This window comes from Rhinolophus hipposideros (genome assembly GCF_964194185.1).
Source record: "Rhinolophus hipposideros genome assembly, chromosome: 10".
Taxonomy (NCBI): domain Eukaryota; kingdom Metazoa; phylum Chordata; class Mammalia; order Chiroptera; family Rhinolophidae; genus Rhinolophus; species Rhinolophus hipposideros.
In genome coordinates, this window is record NC_138056.1 from 84,334,953 (window position 1) to 84,361,639 (window position 26,687).

The 26,687-nt window shown below is 37.0% G+C and overlaps 2 protein-coding genes across 3 annotated transcripts in view; both read right to left on the minus strand.

Annotated features, from left to right (window-relative positions):
• SIK3 (SIK family kinase 3) overlaps positions 1–26,687 on the minus strand; it is a gene marked incomplete at its 5' end in the record, with an annotated part of 242,629 nt that overhangs the window by 53,300 nt on the left and 162,642 nt on the right. For both annotated transcript variants that reach the window (XM_081064916.1, XM_081064915.1), the window contains one exon: positions 22,475–22,636. In XM_081064916.1, coding sequence (XP_080921042.1) covers positions 22,475–22,636 — 162 coding nt within the window. The remainder of the gene's footprint in view (positions 1–22,474; positions 22,637–26,687) is intronic.
• LOC308503734 (thymosin beta-10-like) lies at positions 1,326–1,460 on the minus strand (the record flags this gene model as incomplete). The annotated part of the gene is made up of 1 exon (XM_081063366.1): positions 1,326–1,460. The coding sequence occupies one exon, from the start codon at positions 1,458–1,460 to the stop codon at positions 1,326–1,328; it is 135 nt and encodes a 44-aa protein (XP_080919492.1).

The window sequence follows — 26,687 nt, forward strand, 5'->3', positions numbered from 1 at the left end:
TTGTAAATTTGTCAAGGGGTCTCCCATAATTATTCCAAGTATTGTACTTACTCCTAGTTCTAAGGTGTGGCTGCACATATAAGCAAAATTTGCTTCTCCCTGCCTGCTATGACACTACCCCTCCCACTCCAATTAAGACCAGTTTCCTACAATGAACGATCCTGGGATACCCCAATTCATTCTTTAATACACCAAACCTAAAAGGATCTGACCCACCCTTCCCCCTTCAATATACATATTACTATTTTTAGTAATTAGTTTTATTGAATGCATACTGTTCTCTAATCTTCCCTACTAGTGCCTCTTCACAAGTATTTCACATCATTAATCTTTAATACTGCTGTACAACTTGTTAAGTTAAAATTCTGGCTAGTTCATTGTCCATTCAGCTCTAACATAACTGATTTTCTGAAAATTTAAATTATGGATGTGGGACAATCCTCAAATTATTAACATATACTAAATCTGGAACTCATTTTGAAAGTTCAGTTCCTTCAATCAACACTTCAGGGACTGAATAACTGGGATGGGAAGACTACCTCCTCTTTATTCTCTTAGCTGCTTGCATTTAGGAGCATCTTGCTACACATTTCAAGATGACTAGAAGGAAAAATAAAAGCAGTTAAATGTCAAACCTGTAGATTTGGGGTTTTGTTGGTCGTTTAGGGACGTACTGGGGGAATGCTCCTGGGATGTGTGGTAGGACGCGGAGGTGGGATGGGGTAGGTGAGAATAGATAGACATAGAGCAGAATTACTGAGGCTTTTGTTGGTTTTCATTATCTACACATATAGACAACTGCAAATGACCACTTGGCAGAGAAAATTCTCACAAAAACATGTTAAAGCAGTGAGTAAAATGAAAGAGGAAGAATTCTTGCTCGCTTGGATGAGAAATGCCAGAGAAGCAGGGAAATAAAAGCTTTTAGAACTTAAGTTTGCTCAGTTACCCTGAACCTAGAAAAGCATATTTCCATCCAATGGAATTGTTCATCTTATTTTGGCTCTGGAGCTACTCTTATTCACCATATCTTCAGTATTCACTAAAGTTTCTTCTTTTCCTTTTCCTCCTTCTTTTTTTGCCATGAGTTATGCTTTATTTTCATTAATCACAAAAATAACTGTCTACAATACTGCAGGGCAAACTGGAGAATTTGGCAGTCTGAGTTGGGGGGTCCCCTCAGAGACCCACAGACCGATGGAGTGGACACAGAGAGCCCAGGTTCACAGGGCAGCGTGTCGCTCGTGCCCGTCTTGCAGGTGGCTCTTTCTCCACATCACGACTGGAGTCTCCAAGATGACAGGAGTGGGGAGTCCTCCAGGTTCTTAAGAAATTTCACTCCACTGCTCCTGCTCAATGGTCTCTTTGGTCGGCAGGGTGTTCTCCTCCTGCATCTCCATCTTCTTCAGTTTGGCCTTATCGAAGATGGTGATTTCACCCATGTCAGGCTTGTCTACCATTTTCTTAAAACAATCCCTGGTCTTTGCTCTGAGTCAAGTTTCCTGGTTCCCACTCGTGTCACTGCAGCAAGAGACCTAAAGCTTCTTATTTTTAATGTCTCTTTCATAATCTCTAACTAGGTTCCTCCATTTCCTTCACTCATATTACATGTATATAGAAGCCTTCCAATGGGTATAGCAATGTGTTGGTTCCTATGAAATAACCAAAGGCAGAAAAGATATATTCCAATGGAAGGACTCACAAAGGAAGTAGAACTTAGTTGAATGGCTAGAATCTGAGGAGGCAGAGGGGGAATGTGAGAAGAGTATTCCGAACAGTGGCTGGGCGAGAGCAGAGAAAAAGTGCATCACTTGGAACTAGCGTGCTAAGTTCAAGTAACAGGAAAGAGACAGCCCTGGGTACGATGCAGGCTGTGTAGAGGTAAGTGGCAAGAAATAAGATTACACCATAGTATCAGGCCAGACAAAATACAGCCTTAAGTGAGAGAACAAGGACCTTACACTTACTTCAGCCTGTAGACCAGTGCTTTTCTTTCCTTAACTTCTTTTTTCAAAAAATTTAAAAATTTTATTAGACTTCAGATACAAAGAACTTGATTATGAATTATCATCTTTAGTTCATGACACAGTCTCTCTCACCATCTCACTATTGCTCTACTCATGGCCTGCCTTTATTTAGACTTTTTTCCTATAGTCTTGAGATATAGTTCACATTCTATAAAATTCACCCAAAGTACATTGTTCAGCGTTTTTTGGTACATTGAGTTGTACATCCATTGCCTCAATCCATTTTAGAACATTTTCATCACCCCAAAAAGAAACTCCGTGCCAATTAGCAGTCACTCCCCATTTCCCCCCCTCAACTCTCCCACAAACTCCCAGCCCTAGGTAATCATTAATCAACTTTCTGTCTCTATGGATTTCTCTACTCTGAACATTTCATATAAAAGGAATCACACAATATATGATCTTTTGGGCCGGCCCGGTGGCTCAGGCGGTTGGAGCTCCGTGCTCCTAACTCTGAAGGCTGCCGGTTGGATTCCCACATGGGCCAGTGGGCTCTCAACCACAAGGTTGCCAGTTCAATTCCTCGAGTACCACAAGGGATGGTGGGCAGCACCCCCTGCAACTAAGATTAAACATGGCACCTTGAGCTGAGCTGCCTCCTAGATGTCTGAGTTGGTTGGAGCGCGTCCTCTGAACCACCAGGTAGCCGGTTGGATTCCTGCAGTCCCATAAGGGATGGTGGGCAGTGCCTCCCGCAACTAAGATTGAACACGGCACCTTGAGCTGAGCTGCCGCTGAGCTCCCAGATGGCTCAGTTGGTTGGAACGCGTCCTCTCAACCACAAGGTTGCTGGTTTCGACTCCCACAAGGGATGGGGGGCTGTGCCCCCTGCAACTAGCAATGGCAACTGGACCTGGAGCTGAAGGGCGCCCTCGACAACTGGGATTGAAAGGACAACTTGAGTTGGAAAAAGTCCTGGAAATACACACTGTTCCCCAATAAAAGTCCTCTTCCCCTTCCCCAATAAAAAAATATACTGATAAAATTTTTTTTTAATTAAAAACTTAAAAAAAATTTATGATCTTTTGTGACTGGTGTCTTTTGTGACTGGCGTCTTTCACTTTGCATGTTTTCACCATGCTGTAGCAGGTATTAGTAGTTTATTCATTTTTTATTGTTGAATACTATTCCATGGTATGGATGTATCACATTTTATTTATCGACTCATTAGTTGATGAACATTTAGGTTGTTTCTATTTTTTGGTATTATGAATAATGCTGCTATGTACATTGTAAAACATGTAAGTTTCCTTGTGGATGTATGTTTTAATTTCTCAGATATATACCTAGAAGTGGAATTGCTGGGTCATATGGTACGGTAACTCCATGTTTACCCTTTTGAGTAACTGCCCAAACTTATCCAAAGTGCCTGCACCACTTTACATTCCCACCAACAATGTACCAAGGTTCCAGTTTCTCCACATTCTTGCCAATATTTACTACTGTTGTGTTTTTAAATTACAGCTATGTTACTGGGGTGATGTGGTATCTTACTACGGTTTTGATTTGCATTTCCCTGATGGCCAATGATGCTGATTATCATTTAATGTGCTTACTGGATATTTGTATATCTTCTTTGGACAAAATGTCTGTTTAAATATTTTGCCCATTTTAAAACTGGGTTGTCTTATTATTGAGTTGTAAGAGTTCTTCTTTATATATTCTGGATACAAGTCCGTTTTATATAATTTGCAAATATTTTCTCCCATTCTGTGGATTACCTTTTCACTTTTTTTTTTAATAATTGTTTTATTTTTTAATTACAGTTGATATACAATAGTATATTAGTTTCAGGTGTATAACAATGATTAGACATTTGTATAGCTTACAAAGTGATCACCCCAATAAATCTAGGACCCATCTGATACCATATATAGTTATTATAATATTACTGACTATATTCCTTATGCTATACCCTTCATCCCCATGACTATTTTGTAACTACCAATTTGCACTTCTTAATCCCTTCACCTTTTTCACCCTGCCCCTAGACCCTCTCCCGTCTTTTACCCCAACAAATCTAGTATCCCTCTGACACCATACATATTTATTACAATATTATTGATTATATTCTTTATGCATACCCAACATCCCCATACCTTTTCACTTTCTTGATGGTGTCCTTTGATGCACTAAAGTGTTTAAAATTTTGATGAAGTCCCATTCATCTAAATTTTCTTTTGTCACTTATGCTTTTGTTGTCATATATAAGACACCACTGCCTGACTCAAGGTCACAAAAATTCACTCGTGTTTTCTTCTAGAAGTAGTTATTTTTAGTAATGCAATAAGCATCCCTGAACCTACCACCTAAATAAAAAACTACTATCCTGATAACTACTTAAGCAGCACCCATCCCATCCGCTTGTCCTCTAACTACTGATTTTCAACCCTGTCTGTCCATCAGAATCACCAGTGTCATTTTAAAAATGAATTTGGAGTGATCCACAAACCTTATCTTTGACCTACTAAATCTCCTGAAAATAACTTGGACATCTGAATGTAAACAAACAAAACGTAATTCTTTCTGAAGAGATTTGAGAACCACTGTTGTAGGCAATGAGGAACGTTTGTAGCAGGCAAATGACGTGATAAAATTAACCTGAAAGCAAGACTAGATTAGGTATGAAGTGAAATTGAAGGCCTGTGATAAAGTAGAAGTAGTGAAAATAAGAAAGACAAGTTAAAAAATATTTTGAAAAAAGATTAAACAGTACCTGAGGATAGAGTGAACACATGGGATGAAAAGGAAGGAAAAGTAGAGAGTATGACCATGTATGTCTGGGTAGATGAAAGACTCAAGGAAGGTAAAAATTGGTTTGGGAAGAAAAAAAGAAATATACAGAGGGTGCCAAAAAAACGTACACACATTTTAAGAAAGGAAAAAACTGTATTAATTGTAATACTCAATATATACCTAAAACAAAAGATGAATACAAGTCACGTTTGACTTCTGCAATTACAAGAGGTGCTCAGAGTGGTTACCATCAGCGTCCAGACACTTCTGATTATGGCGAACTACTGCTTGAACATAGACAATATCTCTTAAAATGTGTATACATTTCTTTAGCACCCCCGATATTTTTTGTTATGCCTTGAGTTTAAGAAGGTAAGAAGAAATTCCAGTGAAGATGTTCTGAGTAATGAATGACGAAAATTTTTTTGAAAGAATAAGCAGAGGAAAAGGAATGGCTGGGAATTAAGACTTAGGAAACACCCATAGGTACTTCCTATTCCACAGTACAGGAATATAAAGGATGCAGCAAAAAGGAGAAAGACAGGGTGGAACGTTTGCAGCAGGCAAGTGACGTGCTTAAATTTCCTTTAAGAAGAAAATCAGAAAAATATCATTATAATAAGGAAGCTGAGAGACGACAGAAACATTTCAAAGACGGTCTGCAGCACCCACAGAACGTCATCCAAGTACTATGCAACTCTTATCTAGTAGGAAACAACAACGATAATTACTCTAGATGAGAAATGGTACAATTTCCCCCCAGAACTTCTGTTACTTTTAAAGATATGCTAAGTCATAGGAATGGGCTACCAACATAATCCAGATTCACTCTGAATCATCTAGAATGTAACACTGTAAATAAAATAAGGCATTTCTTACCATGTTTGATGATAACCAATAAATAATAATTCTGAACTGTTAGTAAATTAATTCAGGGTACTTAGAAATGAACAACATGGCCATGCAGCTCAGTGGCAAGAACACTGGAGGGAGCCAGGTGTCCTGGGAAGACCTAGAACTGGACTGTCCTTGAGTCATCTCTCAGTGCAGCAGTTTTCCCATTCGTGCAGCACTTTGAATTATATGGGAGTAAACAGTAAAGTAAATAGATTTTTTTTTTTTTTAAAGGACACTGTCAAGGGTTGTGTCATCATCCCTTGTATTTATTACCTCACTGAGATGAGCATTATTTTTGTTTTTACATCTGGGAAAGCGAGGTTCATTAAGTGACATGCCCAAATTTAAAGTTTAAAAAAAAATTCCTAAGAACAAGGGCCAGCCTGTAATGCCAGCCTGGGTGCCCTCATAATCCACACCCATATCGTGCTTTCAGCATCATGTATATGTTTATAATGAGGTAAATGTCCATCCCGTAACTAATTTAATACCTTATTTATTACAGTCTATGTTTTTCATTTTGTTTTTGACTGTCAACACTCTGCTTATGTAATTCCCAAAAGCGTATAGTGCTTGAGGAATACTGTGTGTTTACAAGTTTTTTTAAATACAGTGCTTTGAAAAGAGTGGTAGGCATTGTGTATTAGTGGGAAAAGGGTACATTTTCCAATAAACGGCATAGGTACAATTGGTTTTCCACATGGAAAAAAATAAAATAGGACACCTTCCTCACACTATACCCTAAAAATCAATTCCGGGTAAATGACAGACTTAATGTAAAAGGTAAAACTACAAAGTTTTCATAAACTAACAAAGGAGAATATCTTTATAGCCTCAGGGGATGGAAGGATTTCTTAAACAAGAAACTGAAAGCACTAATCCTAAAGGGAAAAGTGGTAAATTTGGTTACATTAAAATTATACTAGGGCCGGCCCGGTGGCTCAGGTGGTTGGAGCTCCCTGCTCCTAACTCCGAAGGCTGCCGGTTCGATTCCCACATGGGCCAGTGGGCTCTCAACCACAAGGTTGCCAGTTCAATTCCTCTAGTCCTGCAAGGGATGGTGGGCTCTGCGCCCTGCAACTAAGATTGAACACGGCACCTTGAGGTGAGCTGCCTGCCGGATGGCTCAGTTGTTGGTTGGAGTGCGGGCTCTCAACCACAAAATTGCGAGTTCGATTCCTCCAGTCCCCTGCAACTAAAATTGAACATGGCACCTTGAGCTGAGCTGCCGCTGAGCTCCCAGATGGCTCAGTTGGTTGGAGCGCATCCTCTCAAACACAAGGTTGCCGGTTCGACTCCCGCGGGAGATGGTGGGCTGTGCAGCCGGCAACTGGACCTGGAGCTGAGCTGCGCCCTCCACAACTAAGACTGAAAGGACAACAACTTGAAGCTGAACGGCACCCTCCACAACTAAGACTGAAAGGACAACAACTTGACTTGGAAAAAAGTCCTGGAAGTACACATTGTTCCCCAATAAAGTCCTGTTCCCCTTCCCCGAATAAAATCTTTTTAAAAAATTATACTAAACTGTCTGTGCATTTAAAGCCATTTTAAAGAAAGTGAAATGAGAAACCACAAAATGAGAGAAGATATTTATAACACATAAAACAAAAGATTCATACCCTAACCAGTGAAATAAAACTCCTGTATACCAGTAAGACAAACAACCCAGTAGATAAATGGGCCAAAGACTTATTTAAGCAGATACCACACAAAAAAGGCCAACAGACAATAAAAGGAGCTCCACCTCATTATTAAAGAGAAAAATTAAAAAAAACTAAAACCACAATGAGATAACCATTATGTGCTCACCAGACTGACAAACATCACGAAGTATACTACTACTCAACACTGGGGAAGACATACAGGAATGGGAACGCACACATGCTAGACCCCAGGTTTGGCATTCTCAAGTAAAAGCTGAAAACAGACAGACAGCAGGACCCAGCAATTTTACCCCTAGGTTTACACTCTTAAATGTTTGAGAATGCATATAATGTTCAAGAGTATACCAGGACAAATGTTTAAGAATGTTTTGCAACTGTTAGTAAGAGCTCCAAACTGAAAGCAATCCAAACAGCCAACAAGAGATACAATGGAAAAATGTGGTATGTTCATATAATGGAATACTATATGAAAATAAAAATGAATAAGCTACAGCTAAACAAACATGGATAAATCTCGCAAACATAGTATTGTATGAAATAGGCAAAATAATATACTCAGGGTGATTCCATTCATACATAGTTCAAAAACAAGCAAACTATATTAAGGATGGGCTCACTGCACATTGTATTTAATATAAATGGCAACCCTAGGAGCAAAACTCCTAGGGATGCATTAGACAGATGGTACAACTACTTACCAAAAAAACCCTCTTAAGTAAAGCAAATAAGTGATTAACACAAAATTCAAGACAGTTATTATTACCTCTTAGGGGAAGGATAACGTTGTGATGAGGGGGTGTGGTCTGGGCTGATGACATTATCTATTTCCTAATTTAAGTGGTAACTGCACAGGTGTTTGCTTTATAGCGAGTGATTCATTAAAGTGTATATATATATATATATATATATATACATATATATATATATATATATATGGTTAAGGCACATTTCTGTGTATATAACATATTTCATAGTATGAGAGGGAAAAAGAGAAAAGAAAAAAATCCTCCCCGCAACTCCCCCATTTCTCGCTGTTCAGGGCCATTTCACTGAGATCTAGGCTCCATTATCACAGGGCTCGGGAGAAGTCAGGCTGTATTCTCTCCACTGATTTCCTAGTGCCTAGAACAGTGTTTGGCAGAAGGCATTCAATAACTATCTTACAAACGATTCACTGAGTAACTATAAACAGAGAGGGAGGGAGAAAAAGAGAAAAAGAGAGGGAAGAATAAGAAAGGAAATAAATGTATGAAAACTCAGAGCAGCCCCTAATGAACCGCTAAGAGGGTAGGAGCTGGGAGCTTCTTGCTCAAACAGGGATCCCACTGAAGTTTTTGTGGAAAATAGCAATTATCCTATATGAAGAAGAGCAAACTATGAACACGCTACATATATTGATAAAGTCTACAGTTGTAGTTAAATACAATTTAAAAGAAGTAAATATTTTAATGATATGTGTAATTACTGTCATAACGGCAATTAGGTGTAAATGACAAACAGTTCATATCATTGAAAATATTAGTATTACTCTTATACTAATAAAATAACCATTTTTCAATAACTCATATTAAGGACAAAGATAGCATACATTCTGCTGTGGTCTCAAACTTTGTCTCTCCAAATTCCCATGTTGAAAACCACGTGCCCAATATGATGGTATTATAAGGTGGGGCCTTGGGAGGTGCTTAGGTCATAAGGGTGCAGTCCTCCCAATGGGATTAGTGCCTTAGGAAAGAGGCTCCGGAGACATCCCTAACCTTTCCCACCACGTGAGGAAACAGCAGGTGCTGGCTATGAACCAGGATGGAGGGCCCTTACTAGAAGGCAACCATGCTGGCACCTTGATTGTGGAATTCCCAGCCTCCAGAACCGTGAGCAATAAATTTCTGCTGTTTACAAGCTACTCAATCTGTGGTATTTTCTTATTGCAGCGCAAATGGACTAAGACACATTACTTAAAAATAAGGTAAAAATTCATTTTTGTCTATAATGTCACCATCTTCTCTAATTGAACAAGAGCTGCTAACAAACAATAGCAACACTAAAGAGATTTAGAATTTCCCTTCTTCTCCTTTAATATGTCCAATTTAAGGTGAACAGGCTTGATAAACTAGCAAATAAAAACATGGGTGGCCAGAACCAAAAGGAGGAAAAAAGTCTAAAATCCTGGATAGTAATACTAAACAAAACTGGGGAACTAAGAGTTGACACAATTTTGGCAAATCTTTCAGATAAGTAACTTTAACTCTCCCCAAACTTCTTATAAAACATGTTTTTATTATAACCATTTAATTACTCAAATCTGATGGGTAACAAGCCAGTGAACGGGCAGAGCCTAACCATTTCTTTAAAACCATACACACTTTGTATTCAGCAACTACCATCTTGTAGCTTTCCAGAACTAACATCATTCTAAGGAACACTGGAGCACTATAATGCCGTAGCTCATGCCAGCCTCAGATCATTCTAATTAGGAGACATAAGTAAAATAAACTACACTATCACAAGCTAAAGTTTAGTTCACATGGCTCAGGATGAAGTGCACTATATAATAAAAAGTGCACTATAAGATATAAAACAGAAGAGTGACAACTTCGGTATAAGTAAAAAAAAATAACAAAAATTAACACAGAAACTTAAGGCAAAGAAGAAAATATATTCAGTGTATGTTTAAAACTTTAAGTATATATACTTTGCAGTTTTGAAGTACACTAACAAATGTCAAAGAAAGGAGGGAAGAGTGTTAACACCAAAGCCCTGTAAAGAATTTCTGTGCTCTTAAAATAATATGGGACAGAGCAAGTAAATTACGGCATATCCACTTGATATGCAATCATTAAAAGTGATTATATGGAGCAGCATGGGGAAAATATTTCATGTAATATAAAGGGTAAAAACTGCACATAAAATTGTATATCCACTGACTATAATTATGGAAAAATGCATTAGGAAAAAAGACCCGAAAGAAATGCACTCAAAATGATAATGATAGTTTTGGAGGTAGGATACCGGTGTGAATATTTTAAAATCTTTTGTTACTATTTAAATTTCCTATAGTGTACTTATCCTATAATTAAAATTTTAATTTAAAGACTTTAAAATATCATCTTAAATAAAAAGAACTAAAATACTGAGCAGTTAATTTCGGAAAATTCTCAGGTATGAAGATGCCCCAAAAGACACTTTATATCCCTTACTGTTTATTTCCTGGCAACAGGGAAGATTTATGACCCCCTGATGCAACACTAAAATGAATATTCTAAACAGTTACAGAAGAAAACTGAGAAACAACAGAGGAAACTGGTTAAGATGGATACTCACGCCCATACGATAGAAGCCATATGGGTGGAGTTGTTCTCTTCATGTGGCCTATGGTCATTGATTTCTCCACTCATAAATGGCTCCGAACATAATTTGTTAACTCTTTTTTCCAACCCCCAACACCCTAGTTGTTTAGCATTTGTCTGCAGGCTGAAATGGTATCTTGTATCCCTTTCTCTTAATACAGAACAGCAGACTCTAATTTGAACCGCATGTCTTTCTTCTGGGGATAATTTAAATACCAGAGCTGTACTATCAATTTTGAGACTTGAAATTCTTTGTTCTAAGCAAGATCAGGAGCCCCGGGCTACACAGGGTAGTGATATTATATCCCTGAAAGTAAGTATATCATCAACTGGGTATGCCTATGTGGTCAGGGGAAAGAGGGAAGAACGGGTGGCACTAATTTTAAAATCAGGACAACTGCAACAAGAAATTTTCTTATTTGGCCCACCACTGCAGGGTGATACCCTTGACTTCTTTTTTGGCTGACCAAGGAGCAATCCAAAACAGATGGAAACGGATGAGACACAGCCTACAGCCAGTTTCAATGTTCACAGTGTCTCTTAAGGTAATATAGTACAGCTACAATTAACAACCAACCCCTTCAAGAGTCACTTGTGCTTCACTTCATTGCTGGTATAAGTAAATAGCTTGTAAGTAGGGGGCAGAGAAGAAACAGTGAAGTGGGAAAATATTTATTTATCCTAAATAGACAACCTCACCAGAAAACACTGATAGGATCCTTCATATTTTAAAATCTGAAAGCTTCTAAGGACTTATAACCCCAATACTGCACCTGCAATTAGAGACAAAGACCAGGAACAGAAATCATTGTGGCCCTTGCTTAATTTCACAGTGGACTAAGGAGGGTGGGACAAGCCGTCAGGTGTTCTTGCTAAAATGACTCAAAGAACCAAAGATCAATAGCCATGTGAGAACACTACATAAGCAGCTTTTAGACTGTTATAGGGCCTGTTACAATGGAACATGAAACAGGTAAGGAACTAATTCTCCGTCTCCTATACCATATCACTAGCCTAGAAATCATGTGATCCAACCTTTATTTGGAATTGAACAAGAATCTACTGTGTGGATCTCAGAGTTACGCTAGTGATGAAGGATGAGTTTCAAAGTTCCCAGGAGTCACTGTATTTGTTCCCTCTTAAAAATGGGTCTTGGGAAGTCCTCAGTGTTTAGCAATCCCTTCAACCCCTGGCTGAACTTCCAGAGTAGGAGCTAATAGAGAAGTAATGCCAAACACCACTGACTCACAACCTGAACATTTTTACACAAGAAAACATTCTTTCATGGGAAAAAGAATCATGTAGTCAGCTTCCTGGGGAGGGCGAGGGGGTAATTTGGTTTGGTTTAAGAAATCGGGGGAGGCCAGAGTTGGAAGAGGGGAGAGGGTAATAAGATTGAAAGAATATACCGACCTTTTGGGAAAGGTTTGTCGAGCAGTGCTCTGTCACAGCTGCTGCTTTTACACCATATATGGGGCTGTTCCACATCTGTCCCTAAATCTTAGTCTCCTGACCCTCCCTAACTCCCTAATACTATATATCTATATAGTACGATCACTATCTCTGTGGAAAATAAAAGTTTAAAAACAAAAACGCTGGACCAGCATTACACTGCCATTTGCAGTGAATGATGCATGTATTTTCTCCCAAAGCTTTAAAATACCTTAGCGGTTAGGATCACTGAACTCAGCTATTGTTAAATGAGGCAATAAACCATCCCTTTCACTCTACCGTAGACAGCACTACCCCAACTCTCCTCATAAAAAACAAAAAGTTCTCAGCCAACATCAAACTCAGTATTGAGTAGATGTAGAAGGAAAGGGTTATCAAGAGACATTTTCTGTAAGTCTATAAACAATATTAATTGGAATTTTTAAAAACGTTAATACATACTATTATAGTCATGATTCTAAATCATGTCACTTAAAAAAACAAAAGTCCAATCATTCCATTAGGTAACTTTCTAATATTGATAGGTGACAATACTATACAAAATTTTAGTGTTTATAGACCATGATAAACAAAAGTCCCCTTAAATTCTCAACAGAAACTGAAGATAACAAGTGGAAATTCTGTACTTAGATAATAACAATATTTTCCAAATTAAAAATGAAGACATGGTTTTAAGATATCATCTGTTTATTTAAAAGTAAGTAGAAGCCTATTTTTGGAGAAAATAAGGTATGAGTATCATATATGAAGTTCTAAGGTGTCACTCGGAAACTAAAAGCAGGTAAGAAAATAACCTTTTAGATAAAGCTAATAGGATAAATATAACTTAAATGAGAACAAACACCGAACAACAACCCACCTAAAAGGTAATGTGTAAATATGGTAATAGGAATAGGTACTCCACAAGTTTTTGAGGAATGTGTTCTTGGCACAAGGTGAACGAGACACTCACGGTCCCTGCCCCATGAAAATCAGTCCTGTGGGGGAGGCGCACATGACACAATCACACATCTAACCATACAATTATAAGCAACAAGCAAGTTTTAGAGAAATTCTGGGGGCAACTGGTACATGATAGAGAAAAGGGACTCTCCTGGAAAAGAGTCTACCAAGAGTTCAGAGAATTTCTCGATCTGATAAAATAACCAAGGTTGTATCTGGACTAGAATGTAAAGAAAACTGTAACCTATTTAATTGCACAAGTATTTTCCAACATTTTTTGAATATTTATCTTGATAACCTCCCAAGAAAGATTTTAAAATAATTTTGTTTGCATGATTTATGATAAAGAAGTGACTTTAAGTAAAAGATTTTATTGTACATTACTGTATTTTAAAGATTGATTTAAAAGTTCATTATAGATATTATTTAAGAAAAATCATTTCCCCCCATTTTACAAGTTGACTCACTAATTTATTTCAATTATGTAAGAAAAGGTATTAATTTAAAATTGGTAGGTCATGTTTAGTTTGGAAGCCACATACATATTGAGATTATAACATTAAAAATAGCCAAAAACTATTCACGACCTAGTATTTGGAATGCTTACATTCATTTTTAAATCTAAAAAACAAACTTGTTTATCTGAATTATTTTCATGTTTTGTTTTTAAATGATGAATGGATACACAAGTTTAGCACTTCCTTGCAAATACTACCCTATCAATGTGGAGAGTTTTTATTCCCAATAAAGCAAACTATATATTATATGTATGTATGCGTATACACCGTGTTTCCCCCAAAATAAGACCTAGCCGGACAATCAGCTCTAACGCGTCTTTTGGAGCAAAAATTAACACTGTATAAAACTCGGTCTTCTTTTACTATAAAACCAGGTCTTATATGACATGACATGACATAACCACCACATCTTATATTAATTTTTGCTCCAAAAGATGCATTAGAGCTGACTGTCAGGCTAGGTCTTATCCTTTTTTCAGGGAAACAGGATAGATATGTGTGTGTGTATAAAATTTTGGTTTCTGAAGTCCTAGAAACATCTTGATGTGTTTTATGTGATCAAATGAAGACAATTCGAGAATTTGGTAAAGTTTGTTTTGAGGCATTGTAGAATGATCATTTTTACCTTCATTAACATAATTCATTTTGACACCAGTTTTCCTTATGCTTTATATTGTCCAATGGTCCACTGTAGATGTAAATTTAACAAAATATGATGGAAAACTGCATACTGGTTGAAATTATCATGGTAACTACTTCAACAGAGTAATAAGCGGAATGACAGAGTCCTAAGCATGCTCATTTAACTCCCTGGTAGCAGGTAGCCTTTCTTAGTCATTCATTCATTCATTCATTCATTCACTCACTCAATTTATTTATTAGCAGGTAGACTTTCTTGATTTACACTCAGAGTCTCAAACAATTCCATTTAAGGAGGGTGAGGAAACCAAACTTATTACTTCATTTGTTCATTTCTAATAGTAAAGGCAAGAGAAGTCATTATCACTTTTTATGACATCAATTTCCTGGAACACAGAGAACCTCTAGGATTTAGAAATCAGTGGCTGGAAAAAGACACTGTAAACTATTTGAGATGTTAAATTAAGGGTGGTCTGTGTGTAACCTGAGCAAAGGAGTAGTCAAAGATCACACATATTAGGATGTTATTTAAAGTCTGCATAAAATACTCCTCAGGGTCTTGCAACTTCTTCTGTTTTGAATCTATACCTACCACTAGCTGAGTTTTTCTTAGTTTGACACTAGGAAAGCAGATATGTTATACTCATTCTCTTATGGCTTTAAGAGAACTGATAAGTCTCAAGATTTGTAAAAATGAGAACTAATATCTGGACAAATGGGGACTCTTACTAATACTCTGTCACCTGGAGAAGAAGGTCTGCCTACAGAAATCAGTCTCTATTGTGATCATTTTATAATACATACAAATCATTATGTTGTATGCCTGAAACTAATATAACGTTATATGTCAATTATATCTCAATCCCCTCCCCCGCCAAAAAAAGTAAAGTTTTGGACGGATGCACTCAATAAGAAATCAGTCTTCCTGACATCCCCTTCATTTTAACAGTTTCTACCAGACTTGACACAACACAGTCAAGATTTCATCAGAGTCTGAGTGAAAAAGTACTCTGGATGATTTGTTAGTCCCTCAACTTGCAATTGAGGAGCTTTAAGACCCTGTTAAGAAAAATAGAGTTGGGGAAACATGATCTTAAGTACACTTATGAAAGTTCTTATAGTGCCTACATCCACTAATAAAATTAAAACACTCTAAACAGAATATCAATGTCCTTTAAAAACACCTTAAAATAGAAAGCACAGGTAAGTCTGCGCCTAATTTCCTTCAACCAAAACTTCCTTGCTACAGGTCTTTTAAAATTGTCATTTTTTTTGTAGTTTCAATAAAACGGTGGTAAATTAATTTTTCTTTGTTCCAGATATTATGTAGATTAAAAGGTAACTTTGCTTTTAATAATCACTTTCCCACATTTTATTAAATGCTATGCCCAACATGGTCCCAGAGACAAAGAGCAATTTGAAACTTTTAGATGCTTTGGTAGGTCCAAAACGTATGTCCTGTTTCACTCGACTCAGCACCCTTCTCCCCACAGATGGAGCAGGCAAGCTCTGAGGCTCAGGTTTCTTTCCCACAGCTTCTCTTTTCCCCAGGGCCTCAAAGCAAAAGCTTCCATTTATTTTCTGCCTCCTGTTTCCCTCTCCTTTTCTACTGTCAATCTCCAATTCCTTTTTTCCCCTAAATATTCCCCAAAATAAATGATTTGCAATGAATAGAGACTGGCATAGAAATCCCTGAGGTTGAAGAAAAGTTATAGAGAAATCAACATGCAGAAACTAGAAGTTTGTGCAAGAGGAACCTATGGTTGGGGAAGAAAATCTTTATTCTCAGCTTTTCTAACTGGTGTGTGTTTATAGGTCCTCAGGCATAGTGCTACAGTGTGCCAAGAGTTATGTGAAACTACAGGCTAAATAAAATACATCTTCCTAGAACACCAAATTTTTTCTATGTTAAAGCTGAATAATTACAGCATTAAAAGAAATACAGACATGACATTGAGAACACAAAACGTGCATGAATTACCAAGATAAAGCATGTGATTAAAATGTGTTTAAAGTGAGCCATTTCTGACTATGTTATCAATGTGCCCCTGCCCCAACCTGTGTAAGTTCATCCTGTATTGGGAACTGAGGTAGGGAAGTCTGAGAAGCAATGCTTCTTCTGTACTGCTAGCATAGCTATTGCAAGTGATGTCCTACAAATAGAAACTTGTTCTTGAACCTAGCAAGGTATAATCACTCTTCAAGATGAGTAAGACCTCACTTATAGCCTAGAACCATGAGTGACGAAAAATTTGCTCATCTGAATTTTAATTTCAGAATTTTTTCATACAAAGTAAGTCAACTGTGTGTACCTAAGATGCCTTTTGAATGAAGGTACTGTAGTTTTTCATTTGTAAAGCTCCAGTCTTAGGCATAGGATTCTGAAGAATTCTTCAAATTTTTTTTCCTAAGGGTCAATATACATTAAATTTGCTTAGCACCCTCTAGTTGGAGGTCATATACCATTTCAGGGTGAGAACACAGGTTGAGGCATTATGATTCTAGGCTCTCTTCTGACCTGACTTCAGGAGAGTTACATGGCCTCTGTGGGTGTCAATTCCCTGACCTATCAAGCAGGGGGTATACTGAGTGATTACTAAATCAAAGGTGCTAGGATGACGACATTGCTATGAGTAGTGTGTAGTTACTTTCTGTGACCAGTCAGGGACATTCTCAATCCCCACACTGTGGAGGGGTTCTTAGAAACCCAAGGTTTCCAACCTTTTTTTCCTATATGATTGTATCTCAGTATATTCATACTGCTGGTGAAAGGTCAATGGACTTACGAAATGTTTTCGTTTCTAACTTTCAAAACATGAAATAGTCTAGATCTCACTACATTAAGGTCAAAAATTTCCACAGTACCTTAAATCCATGCACTCTGGAAATTCTTTCCAGAAGAATTTTGCTTTGCTGTAGTTGTACTTCAGATCACTGCTGTCTACTGATTGCCGACTGAAACAATAACATCGGAGTGGAAACTATCTCATGGAGACCATTCTGGGAGTTGACTTTTAAAGAGAAAAGTTTCTAACTTCCTTAGGTTGAAAAAAAAGTTTCCACAATTTCCAAAACATTCTCATTGCGTCTGAGTATTTCAAATAACTTTGCTTCAGGGAGTAAGCCAGCTACATTTAGGTTTTTTCTTGGGCAGTCTCTTTTAAATATAGAAATTTCTCTACTTAATCTTTAGGGACAAGAATTAAAATTATTTTCAAATAGTGCATCAACCATTAAAAATAAAACACCATTTTTCTTTGACAGCTGAATATAATCCATCAATAAGAAAATCTGACTTCTCTGTTTCAAAACATATCTTTAATTAGATGTTCCCTCTTCCTGGTGCATGCTCCCGCACTTGCGCTCTCTCTCTCTTATTTGTTGCCTCTTTCTTCCTTTTCATGTTTACTACCACCATCCTTAGGCAGGATTTTACCATATCACAATCTTTTAACTGATCTTCCTATTGCCTTCTTGTCCTTTCCCTCTACTCCCACTTATTTTTCCTATCCATCCAATATCTAGTTTATTAAGCCTGGTATTTAAATCATTTCACAATCTAGTATCAGTACATACCTCTTCCGCCTTCTCAGGCATGACCCCCCTACTTGAGCCTTCCCTCCAGCCAAGATGCTTTGCCTTTTCTGCAAATATGTCACATGCATTCTGCTGCTCATGCTTCTCCAGCTCAGCTTCCCATCGTAATCAAAATAAAATCCCCAATCCTCACCATGTGCATAAGGCCCCATGTGAACTGGCCCTGGCTGGCTCTCTCACCCCATCTCCTTCTATCCCCCGACCCCCTTATTATCTCCAGCCATGCTGACCCTTTTCCTACCCTCAAATATGCTAACTGAATCTCTATCAGGCCTTTGCACTGCTCTTCCTTCTGCTTGGAAGGCTCTGAATACTCTGATTAAAAGCAATGATCTCTTCCACAAGTCATTCTATCATGTTACTCAATTTTATCATTTTCATACCCCTAACGAGAGCTTATTTGTTTTTGTGTTTACTGTCTATCTCCCCCCTCCCATCAGAATGTTAGTTTCAAGGGACTGTTTTACCAGCTGCTGTATCCCCAGTGCCTAGATCAGTGTTTGCACATAGCAGGTGCTGTCTTAACATTTGCTGACTGACTAATCCTACTGGAATTCTCCACCACTACACCTTAAGGAATCTTACTCATCCTTTAAAATTCACCTCCGGTGTTATATTCTCAACATGATGTTTATGTCCTCATGACCACTGTCTACAAAGTTACTGAGCACCAACTACAGAACAGGTATGTGCTAGGCAGTAGGGGTGAAACACTTATCAGGACATGGTAACAGTCTAATGGAATTTTACAAACTGAGGTGGTTTCTTCCTCCTCTGAACTCCTGTGGTAATTAGACTGTACAATTAATGTGATAATGAATCACAATGTGCCTTGTAACATCTCTTCTATTATACCAAACTAGAATTTGGCAGCTGAATATGCTGTCACCCAGGAATACAGGCTACCTGCTGAGAGGGCCACGTGTGCCACCCCAGTCCTTCACCTGCTCCTCTGGGGATCTGCACATATCTGAGCACGAAAAGCAAAAGGTTAGAGGCCAAAATCCTATTCTTTTCCCAGAGTTAGACTCTACATGAAAAGAAATTTGCATCAGTGCTCTTTATAAAATAAAATTCAAAGCTTTGGAAAGTTAAAGGTGTGTGTTTCGGAAACACTAATCCTTTCTAAGTAAACTATATTTGCATGCCAATATGATGACATTAAATGATATATGTAAAAATACTTTGCAAAGTATTTTATAAGTGTGTAAAATATAATTTCAGGGTTATTTAACTTCTCAAAGGTCTAAGGATTTTTCCCCCAGAAAGACTGTAAATTCTTTAAGGTAGGAGTCACGTCTTTTACTTTCTTTTTTCTATGACAGCTGAGCAAAGAACCTTTGTTAACAGTTAAGATTGTAGTTAACCACTATAAATTCTTTGTTCTAGACTTGGTAACTTTGCCTTCCAGAAATAAATTCTTTATTCTGAAAACAATCAATGCTTATTCTGGTTACTAATGATAGAAGCATCTTCTAAATAATTCTATAGAAGACAGGTTTGCTACTTCCATTAAGAAGAATTTTTTAATTCTAAAACTAGAAAGAAAAAGTTATTCACCTAGGTTTTATTCTCTCTAGAAACAGCAATATAACAAAGATTCATAGATAAGAATTTAAGCACAAAAACTCTTAAACCATAGAATGATGTTGGGTCTTTTAATACCTGTAACTAAAGTTTACCTGTCATATCCAGAAAACACATATTCTCTTGGAGAGGGCTTGCATGGGTTTTTATAACAGCTAGATTTTTTTTATAGTATCAAGTATGACATATATATTGCCACATTAATTCATACAAAAAGTAAAAATAAATATAAAAAAACATCCCCAGAACAACTTATTCACCTTCTATATTTGAACAGGATGTATAATTGCCTTTTCATCAAAACCACTTAGGTAAACACTGGCATAAGAAAAACATGAATTCCTTAAATTTCCCAATCTGAATTTTTGTTAATTCCACATTAATTTGCCACTATAACACATATAATGATAAATCAGGTGCTTAAGACTGACAATATTTTAAATAAAACAAAAATCCTCTTTTCTCTCTGGTGTTTCTTTCATATGTAGTAAGTAGCTCCTTCTTATTGAGATTTATAATAATTCATCAGAAAGACCACTGAAAGTTCAGATATCTGAAAGTTACTTTTAGCTTTTAGAATAAAAGGTTGATTATTCATTACTTATCTGACCTTATCCTGTCAGAACCATCCAACCTACCTCTTCAAAATTAGTCATGCTGTAGTCAGCTTCAACTAGAAGCATTTCTCCCACTGGTTCATTAAGTTCAAAGAAGACCTGGCAGATGAGAATGGGAATTCGATCTAATTTATGTATAAAAAACGTAGTTCAGGCAATGACTTGAGAAATTAAATAAAGGTGGCATTTAGGAAAGAATGCCTGAGCAAAGACAATGTTAGTAGCAAAATTAGAGGTGTTCATTTATTTTTTGCTTTGCTTTAAAAACAAATAATAAAAATGCAGACTTTGGGTTCATGAATTTAAAAATCTTGCCAAAGTATATGTATTAACACAGAGAGACCAAGGCTGGCTGCCAGCACCCCTAGAAGTCTGTAATTGTGCAACAGCAGGTAAAAACTCTTATTGTCACTACATGTGTTTGTTTTAACTATTAACAATGAAAAGCATTTAAAAATCTCCTTACCCAAATATTTGTCAGTAGAGTTTCTAATTTCAATTGTCACTGACTGGTGCTTTTACACTTGTTTTCTCAATGCAAAAACTAAAAGCCATACCAATTTCCCTAACTAAATCAAAATGATTCTAAATTCAAAATCAAGAACCAAGGAAGCATTAATTTTTTTTAACCTTTGGTCAGTGGAGGTAGAATAAAACTGTAGAAGAAATTTAATTCTTTTAACTTCTTTTAGCTCTAAATCAATACTCCAAAGACTCTCTAACAACATTTATGGTATTTGTGGTAATCTAAATAATACCCCCCTCCCCCCCACCCCAAATACATCGATGTCCTAATCTATGGAATTTGTGACTGTATTACCTAAGTGGTAAAAGGAACTTTTACAGATGTGATATGCTAAGGATCTTGAGATGGGGAGATAGCCATGGATTATTCAGGAGGGCCCAATGTGAGTCCTTATCCTTACACTACACAAGTTGGAGGATCAGATTAGGAGTGGGAGATATGACAATGGAAGCAAGAGGTGGAGTGATGTGAGGAAGGGGCAGGAGCCAAGGAATGCAGGGGCCTCTAGAAGCTAACGAAAGCAAGGAGATGGATTCTCCAGAGCCTCCAAAAGGAACCAGTCCTACCAATACCTTGAGTTTAGCCCCATAAGACTCAATTCAGATTTCTGACTCCCAGAATTGTAAGATAATGAATTTGAGTTATTTCAAGCCACTAAGTTTGTGGTAATTTGTTATAGCAATAACAGGAAAATACAACAAATAATTACAAAAGAAGGTTTGAAATTGCCAGGCCTTGCCACGCTACCTACCTCTGTGGGAACTGCCAGCATCTAGAGAGCTTTGGAGAATATAAAACAGACATAATGGCAAAAGAAAACATGATTTTATACAAGATTCAAAAAAGCATCTAATTGCTGCCTACTATGTACTGAGCAAGTGCAGGACTCAAAGAGCTCAGAACTATGTGAAAGTTCTAAACAAGAGTACATCCATCAGCCGACTTAGATACATAAAAAGCTAGGATGATGTTCCAAGGGTGTAAAAGCAGAGCCTAGAAAAAGTGAACAGACTTATCTACACAAAAGAAATTATCAGAAGAGGATACACATATAATATAAATATGAACTCTCACATTTATATAATATGAATATGACCTATATTATAAACATTAACTTGCAATTCCCACCCTATTAAAGAGTGAAATCTTTAGAAGTGTTTTTTACCTTGACCTTTCAAGGCAATTATATTTTAGCTTTACTTTAGTTTTCTATATGAGATTTTCTCCTTTATCTGGGAGATGGAGAACATATAATGCAACACCAAAAATTTTAAGAAAACAAAAATGGTTTATTTTCATACTTAGTTTTTATACAGACTGCAGTCACTTTCTTCTATCAATAGGTGGTGGGCTTGTTACTGATTAGGCAAATGCTGATAGTTTACTAAAATTGAAGTATGAGTAATCTGAGGCAGTGAATAGTGTTTTTTAGGCACTGTCAGATAAGCAGATGAGTGAAATTTGAGGAAACAGAGATGGACTATCTTTAAATTACTATAAAATCTAGCCTTAAGTCACCATAAAACTACAGTCTTTAGGGTAAGTATGCTGTGTATTAGCAGTGACATAAGTTAACCATCTCAAGTGACGCTGAGAGGGTATATAATTTTAGCAGTTTTTCTTCCTACTTTATTTTATATTTTATTCCTTATTATTTAAAAGGTAACTGTCAACCAAAATAACAGAATTTTAAATATCATCCTTTTCCTTCTTTCCTCCTAGCAACTTTCCATCTAATACTACATGAAAAACAACATAAATATATTTTGAAAACTTATCAGTTTTCAAGCCACATACAAACAAAATCCTTTATTTGCACAATATTTCTTTCTGAATAGACAGAAACAGACAATCCCTTGCTTTAAGAACCCTGAAGGACAAGCTCCTTTATTCCTATTTCACATCCTCAACATGCCTCTCACCTGCTATTTTGATATTCAGATTGGCGTCCAGAAGCAAATTTTCAGCTTTTAGATCACGGTGAACAATGTTCCGACAGTGACAAAAAAATACAGCGGCGACGATCTGTTTGAACTTCCGGCGGGCCTCCTTTTCTGCCATTCTTCCATGGGCCACCAGGTGGTCTGCATGGAGGAAGAACACAGTTCTCATTTTGAACACGTATAATTTCAAAAGGTAGGTGTAGGGAAGGATGCAAGGGGGACCCCCAAATGAATGAGTTAAAAGAAGTGAAATAAAAAGTACAAAACAGCACACGTACAGTCCTGGTGTGTAGCTATGAAAATTCATTAATAATCAGTTCGCAAAGTATTTTAAGTAGACATCCTGTTATATATAAGTATGCATAAGAATACACTTGCCTTACCATAGGGGGGAAAAAAAGAGTTCTGAGGGACATAACGCTATTTTTCAAAGATCATAAATAACACCTAACACCTTCCTTTTCATATCTCCACTGCAAAAGTTTACATATACTCAGCACACACACACTTGAAGATAAGTATCAACAATATTTCCTGTGCTAAAGGGTGAGTCTAAAAGCAGAGTCACAATAATCAATAATTTCAGAAAGAGTGGAAAGAAATTAGTCATCACTCGGGGGGAAAAACTGCTTATACAGGACTCTGTTTAGGCTAATATCTCTTCTGCTTTCTCAGTTTTACAGTTTGACATAAAAACGTATTTATTTGGTGACTAATCTCTGTAATGCATAATAGTATGCCAGCACCCATCGTTACATCGCATTTATTGTGCTTACTAAGTAATATTAAAACTATATTATTAATTTTACAGATAACATCGATAGAAAACCAAGTAAATTTTCTACTACTTTAAATAATTTCATTGGCTATGTTGCTAACTAAGGTATACAGCAAAAGAATTTACATGTGATTAACTTTGTAATACAATAAATCAGGCTATCTTCTACATTTAAAAATGAAATGATTGACCTATAAGCAATACCATAAGTTCTTTAAGTATTTTTTTCTAGTAGTGGCAGTAGGTTTATACTGAACCAATGACATACATATCCTTAACCTAGTTCTTCATGTAACCAACAACATATACAGGCAGGTCATAACAGCTGACAGGATTAGAAATGTTAGCGATAATACAATTTGCTCTGTTTGAAATTTCTAATAGTTTCACCATCAGCACTATTCTTAAACCAACTCATTTGCCATTATAAGTATCCTGAGATAGTGGAACAGTGAAAAATTAGACAATATAAATAAATGTATTAGTGTTTATCAATAGCAGTTTTAGTAATACGACTCAAACGTTTTGGTGCCATCTCAGTCACCAATAGGACAGTCGAGTATATCTGTTCTTCATTACAAAGAGGAAGTTTGGAATAAAACGTATTTAATGTACTGGTAATGACTGCTAAGACTAAGAGCTTACAACCAGAAACTGGGGGTGGGGGACGTGAAGAAGGGGATCTAAATGACAATCCATCTACATAGTGGATTTTCAAATAATTCAAACTATATTCTGACCACAAAGAACATAAAATTTGAGACCAGAAATATAGTGATTTATTAAGAAAGACTCCCGCCCCCGCCCCCCCAAAGGAATTGCTATAATTGGTATGGTTATCAATGATCCACACATAAGATCTTTGAAGCATTTCCCTCAAAAATAATCATTATCATGGCCAAGATTACCAATTTAGTAAACAAGGAGAAAACAAGAAGTCTTCTGCTTAGAAGTTAAGACAACTGGAATACAGCTTTTTATGGGAGTTTAGAAGTGGAGATAAATGAGCTCACACTCTGGTGTGTTTAGGCTTTTGGTGAGACCTGTCAAATGAACTTGAAACAACACAAAGTCCCTAACTAGGGATAGTAACAATATAAGTTGTTAAAGAACTGGACATCGATCAGATGTACACGTTATGTTTTATTTCACCTGCTCTTTTGACCCCCCGTTTTTCTTAACCCAAGGCCTAATTATTCTAATAATATGTTTAGCTGCTAAACTTTGTCTAATTAAAGAGCTTTGAAGAGACAGCCATTCTTGAGAAACATAAAAATAAACCCTTATGAAGGTTTACCATCAGAAGCTCATTTGGCCAACCCACCCCTTAATTAAAATGCCCAAGAGACATTCGTCTGGCAGTAAATACTAATTACCAGAACACATCAAAGAGCTTCTTAAAAACAACAGAATGATTAATTTAGTGATTTCTAAAATAAGTGATTTTCTTTTATTTAAAAAAACCTCTGTATTTTCTAAGTACTTTGTTTTCCTAAAATGATTGGAAAATTCTCAAAATTCTCAAAACACAGGCTAGGAGCTGGTGGAATGCAGCCCAGTTCTCTCTACAATGACACATGCTGTCCTTGGACAAATCATTTATACTGCCCATATCCTCACCTCTTGAGCTGCTAAATAGAAATAAACTGTGTTACATGCTATGGCCAAAGAAAGGATAGCTGATTTGGGAATAAACTTGTGTTTTGATTAAGAGTTATATATGACATAACTTTAAAGACATTTATAAAGCTATTCTTAAAGGTCTACTCAATGCTGTATGGAGAATATTTAAGCATTTGATTAACAGATTATGAGGCTCTTCGGGATGGTGTAGTGCTTGAAGATGATTATTATATACATCGATTGTCACTGTTATACAGTTGTAGTTAAAAGGTATTTGTGACAGCACAGTGAATAAGACAGCTTAAACTATATACTATTTTCCCTAAAGATATTTATAGTATCCTTACATTTGTGAATATAAAGAAAATATACAATCACTAAAAACAAAAAAGTTGGCGGCGGACATCAGATGTTTTCTCCTAGCCATTGTGTTTGATGGTCCAGTTGTCTGCTCTTTGGGAGCATTATGCTCTTTTCCACATACAGGAACAGCTTAGTGGCTCAATGTCATTCAGACTTTAGCCTCTGCTTTTATTTTTGCCCATCTTAGTACCACCCCCACCCCCTATCCCGTTAGTTTGCTTTCAGTATAAACCTACTGGGTCTAGTGGGTGTGCCAGGAAGCCAGCAGCCTATAGTGGTTTTCAGTTCCCGCTGAAATTGCCTTTCAGCTGCCAGAGGACAAATAGCTCCTTTATGTTCATGTGTGCTCTACAGGCAGTAAGCAAAAATTCTTCAAGCTCAAATGTGATATTTTACTTTCAGCGAGGAAACCCAAAGCAGTAGCCCAGACTGGACTTAATGAAGTCACAGCATTTGAATAAATACTGGGGTAATTTCAGAAAGGCAAATGAAACGAAATGGCTCTTGAACCACTCGATATTTAAAGTAAAATATATTCTGAATCTTGTCAGGATAAACCCCAGCCGCAAGGAACTCTAAAGAGTAGTCTGCTTCTTCCAGGCAGTTCAGTGAGGCAGCTCTCCTAAATACTGGGTGAGATGCCACCCACATCTTCAGTCCCAAACGTGACACTGTAGCCATGACCCTAGCTTCCGCTATTCCCACACTCCTCCCAGCCCCAGTCTAAACAATCTTCAGTTGAACACCTGCTGCATAAACAGCTAAGTCCTTTGACACTATCAGTTAACTACTTATCTACTTAGTGGTCACTCTATGTCTCAGCAAATTTAAAGTTTTTCTCTGTCACAACTTCATTCCAACCATTTCAAACCAGACAAGGATGAGGTGACTCTCGGTTAAAAGCAGAAAATGGTTCTCCTGTTTCAAGCTCTTACCAAAGTAGAGTCTGAAGTTCTCCTTCTCACTTTCCAACCATCATGAACCACTTGGTACTGGATTTCTTTAACCTATTTTATCTGCTCATCCTCACACACACACATACACACACGCACACACACACACACAAGTTAGTGACACTATGGGATTTATATACTTCATGAACAATAGTATTATTAGAAGTGGAGGAAATAAATTCAGAAGTTTCAAAAGTATTTCGAGCACCAGCATGTATAAAGTTTGCTTCAGAATTCAGTTTGCAATTTTGTTCCAATCTGACTCAGGAAGAAATATCTTGTGGTACATTTATATTCTAACCTTTCAATATGCAAAAATACACATAAGGCAGTCTTAACTTCCCTAGCCCAGATTCACTGGAGTGTCAGAGGCATGCCACTAATGGGATAGTGGTGGGGAGCCAACATTTCTTTAAATAAGTCACTTTCCCACTATAAACAGACAGTGTCCCCATTTGTCTGCTAAGTAAGGCTA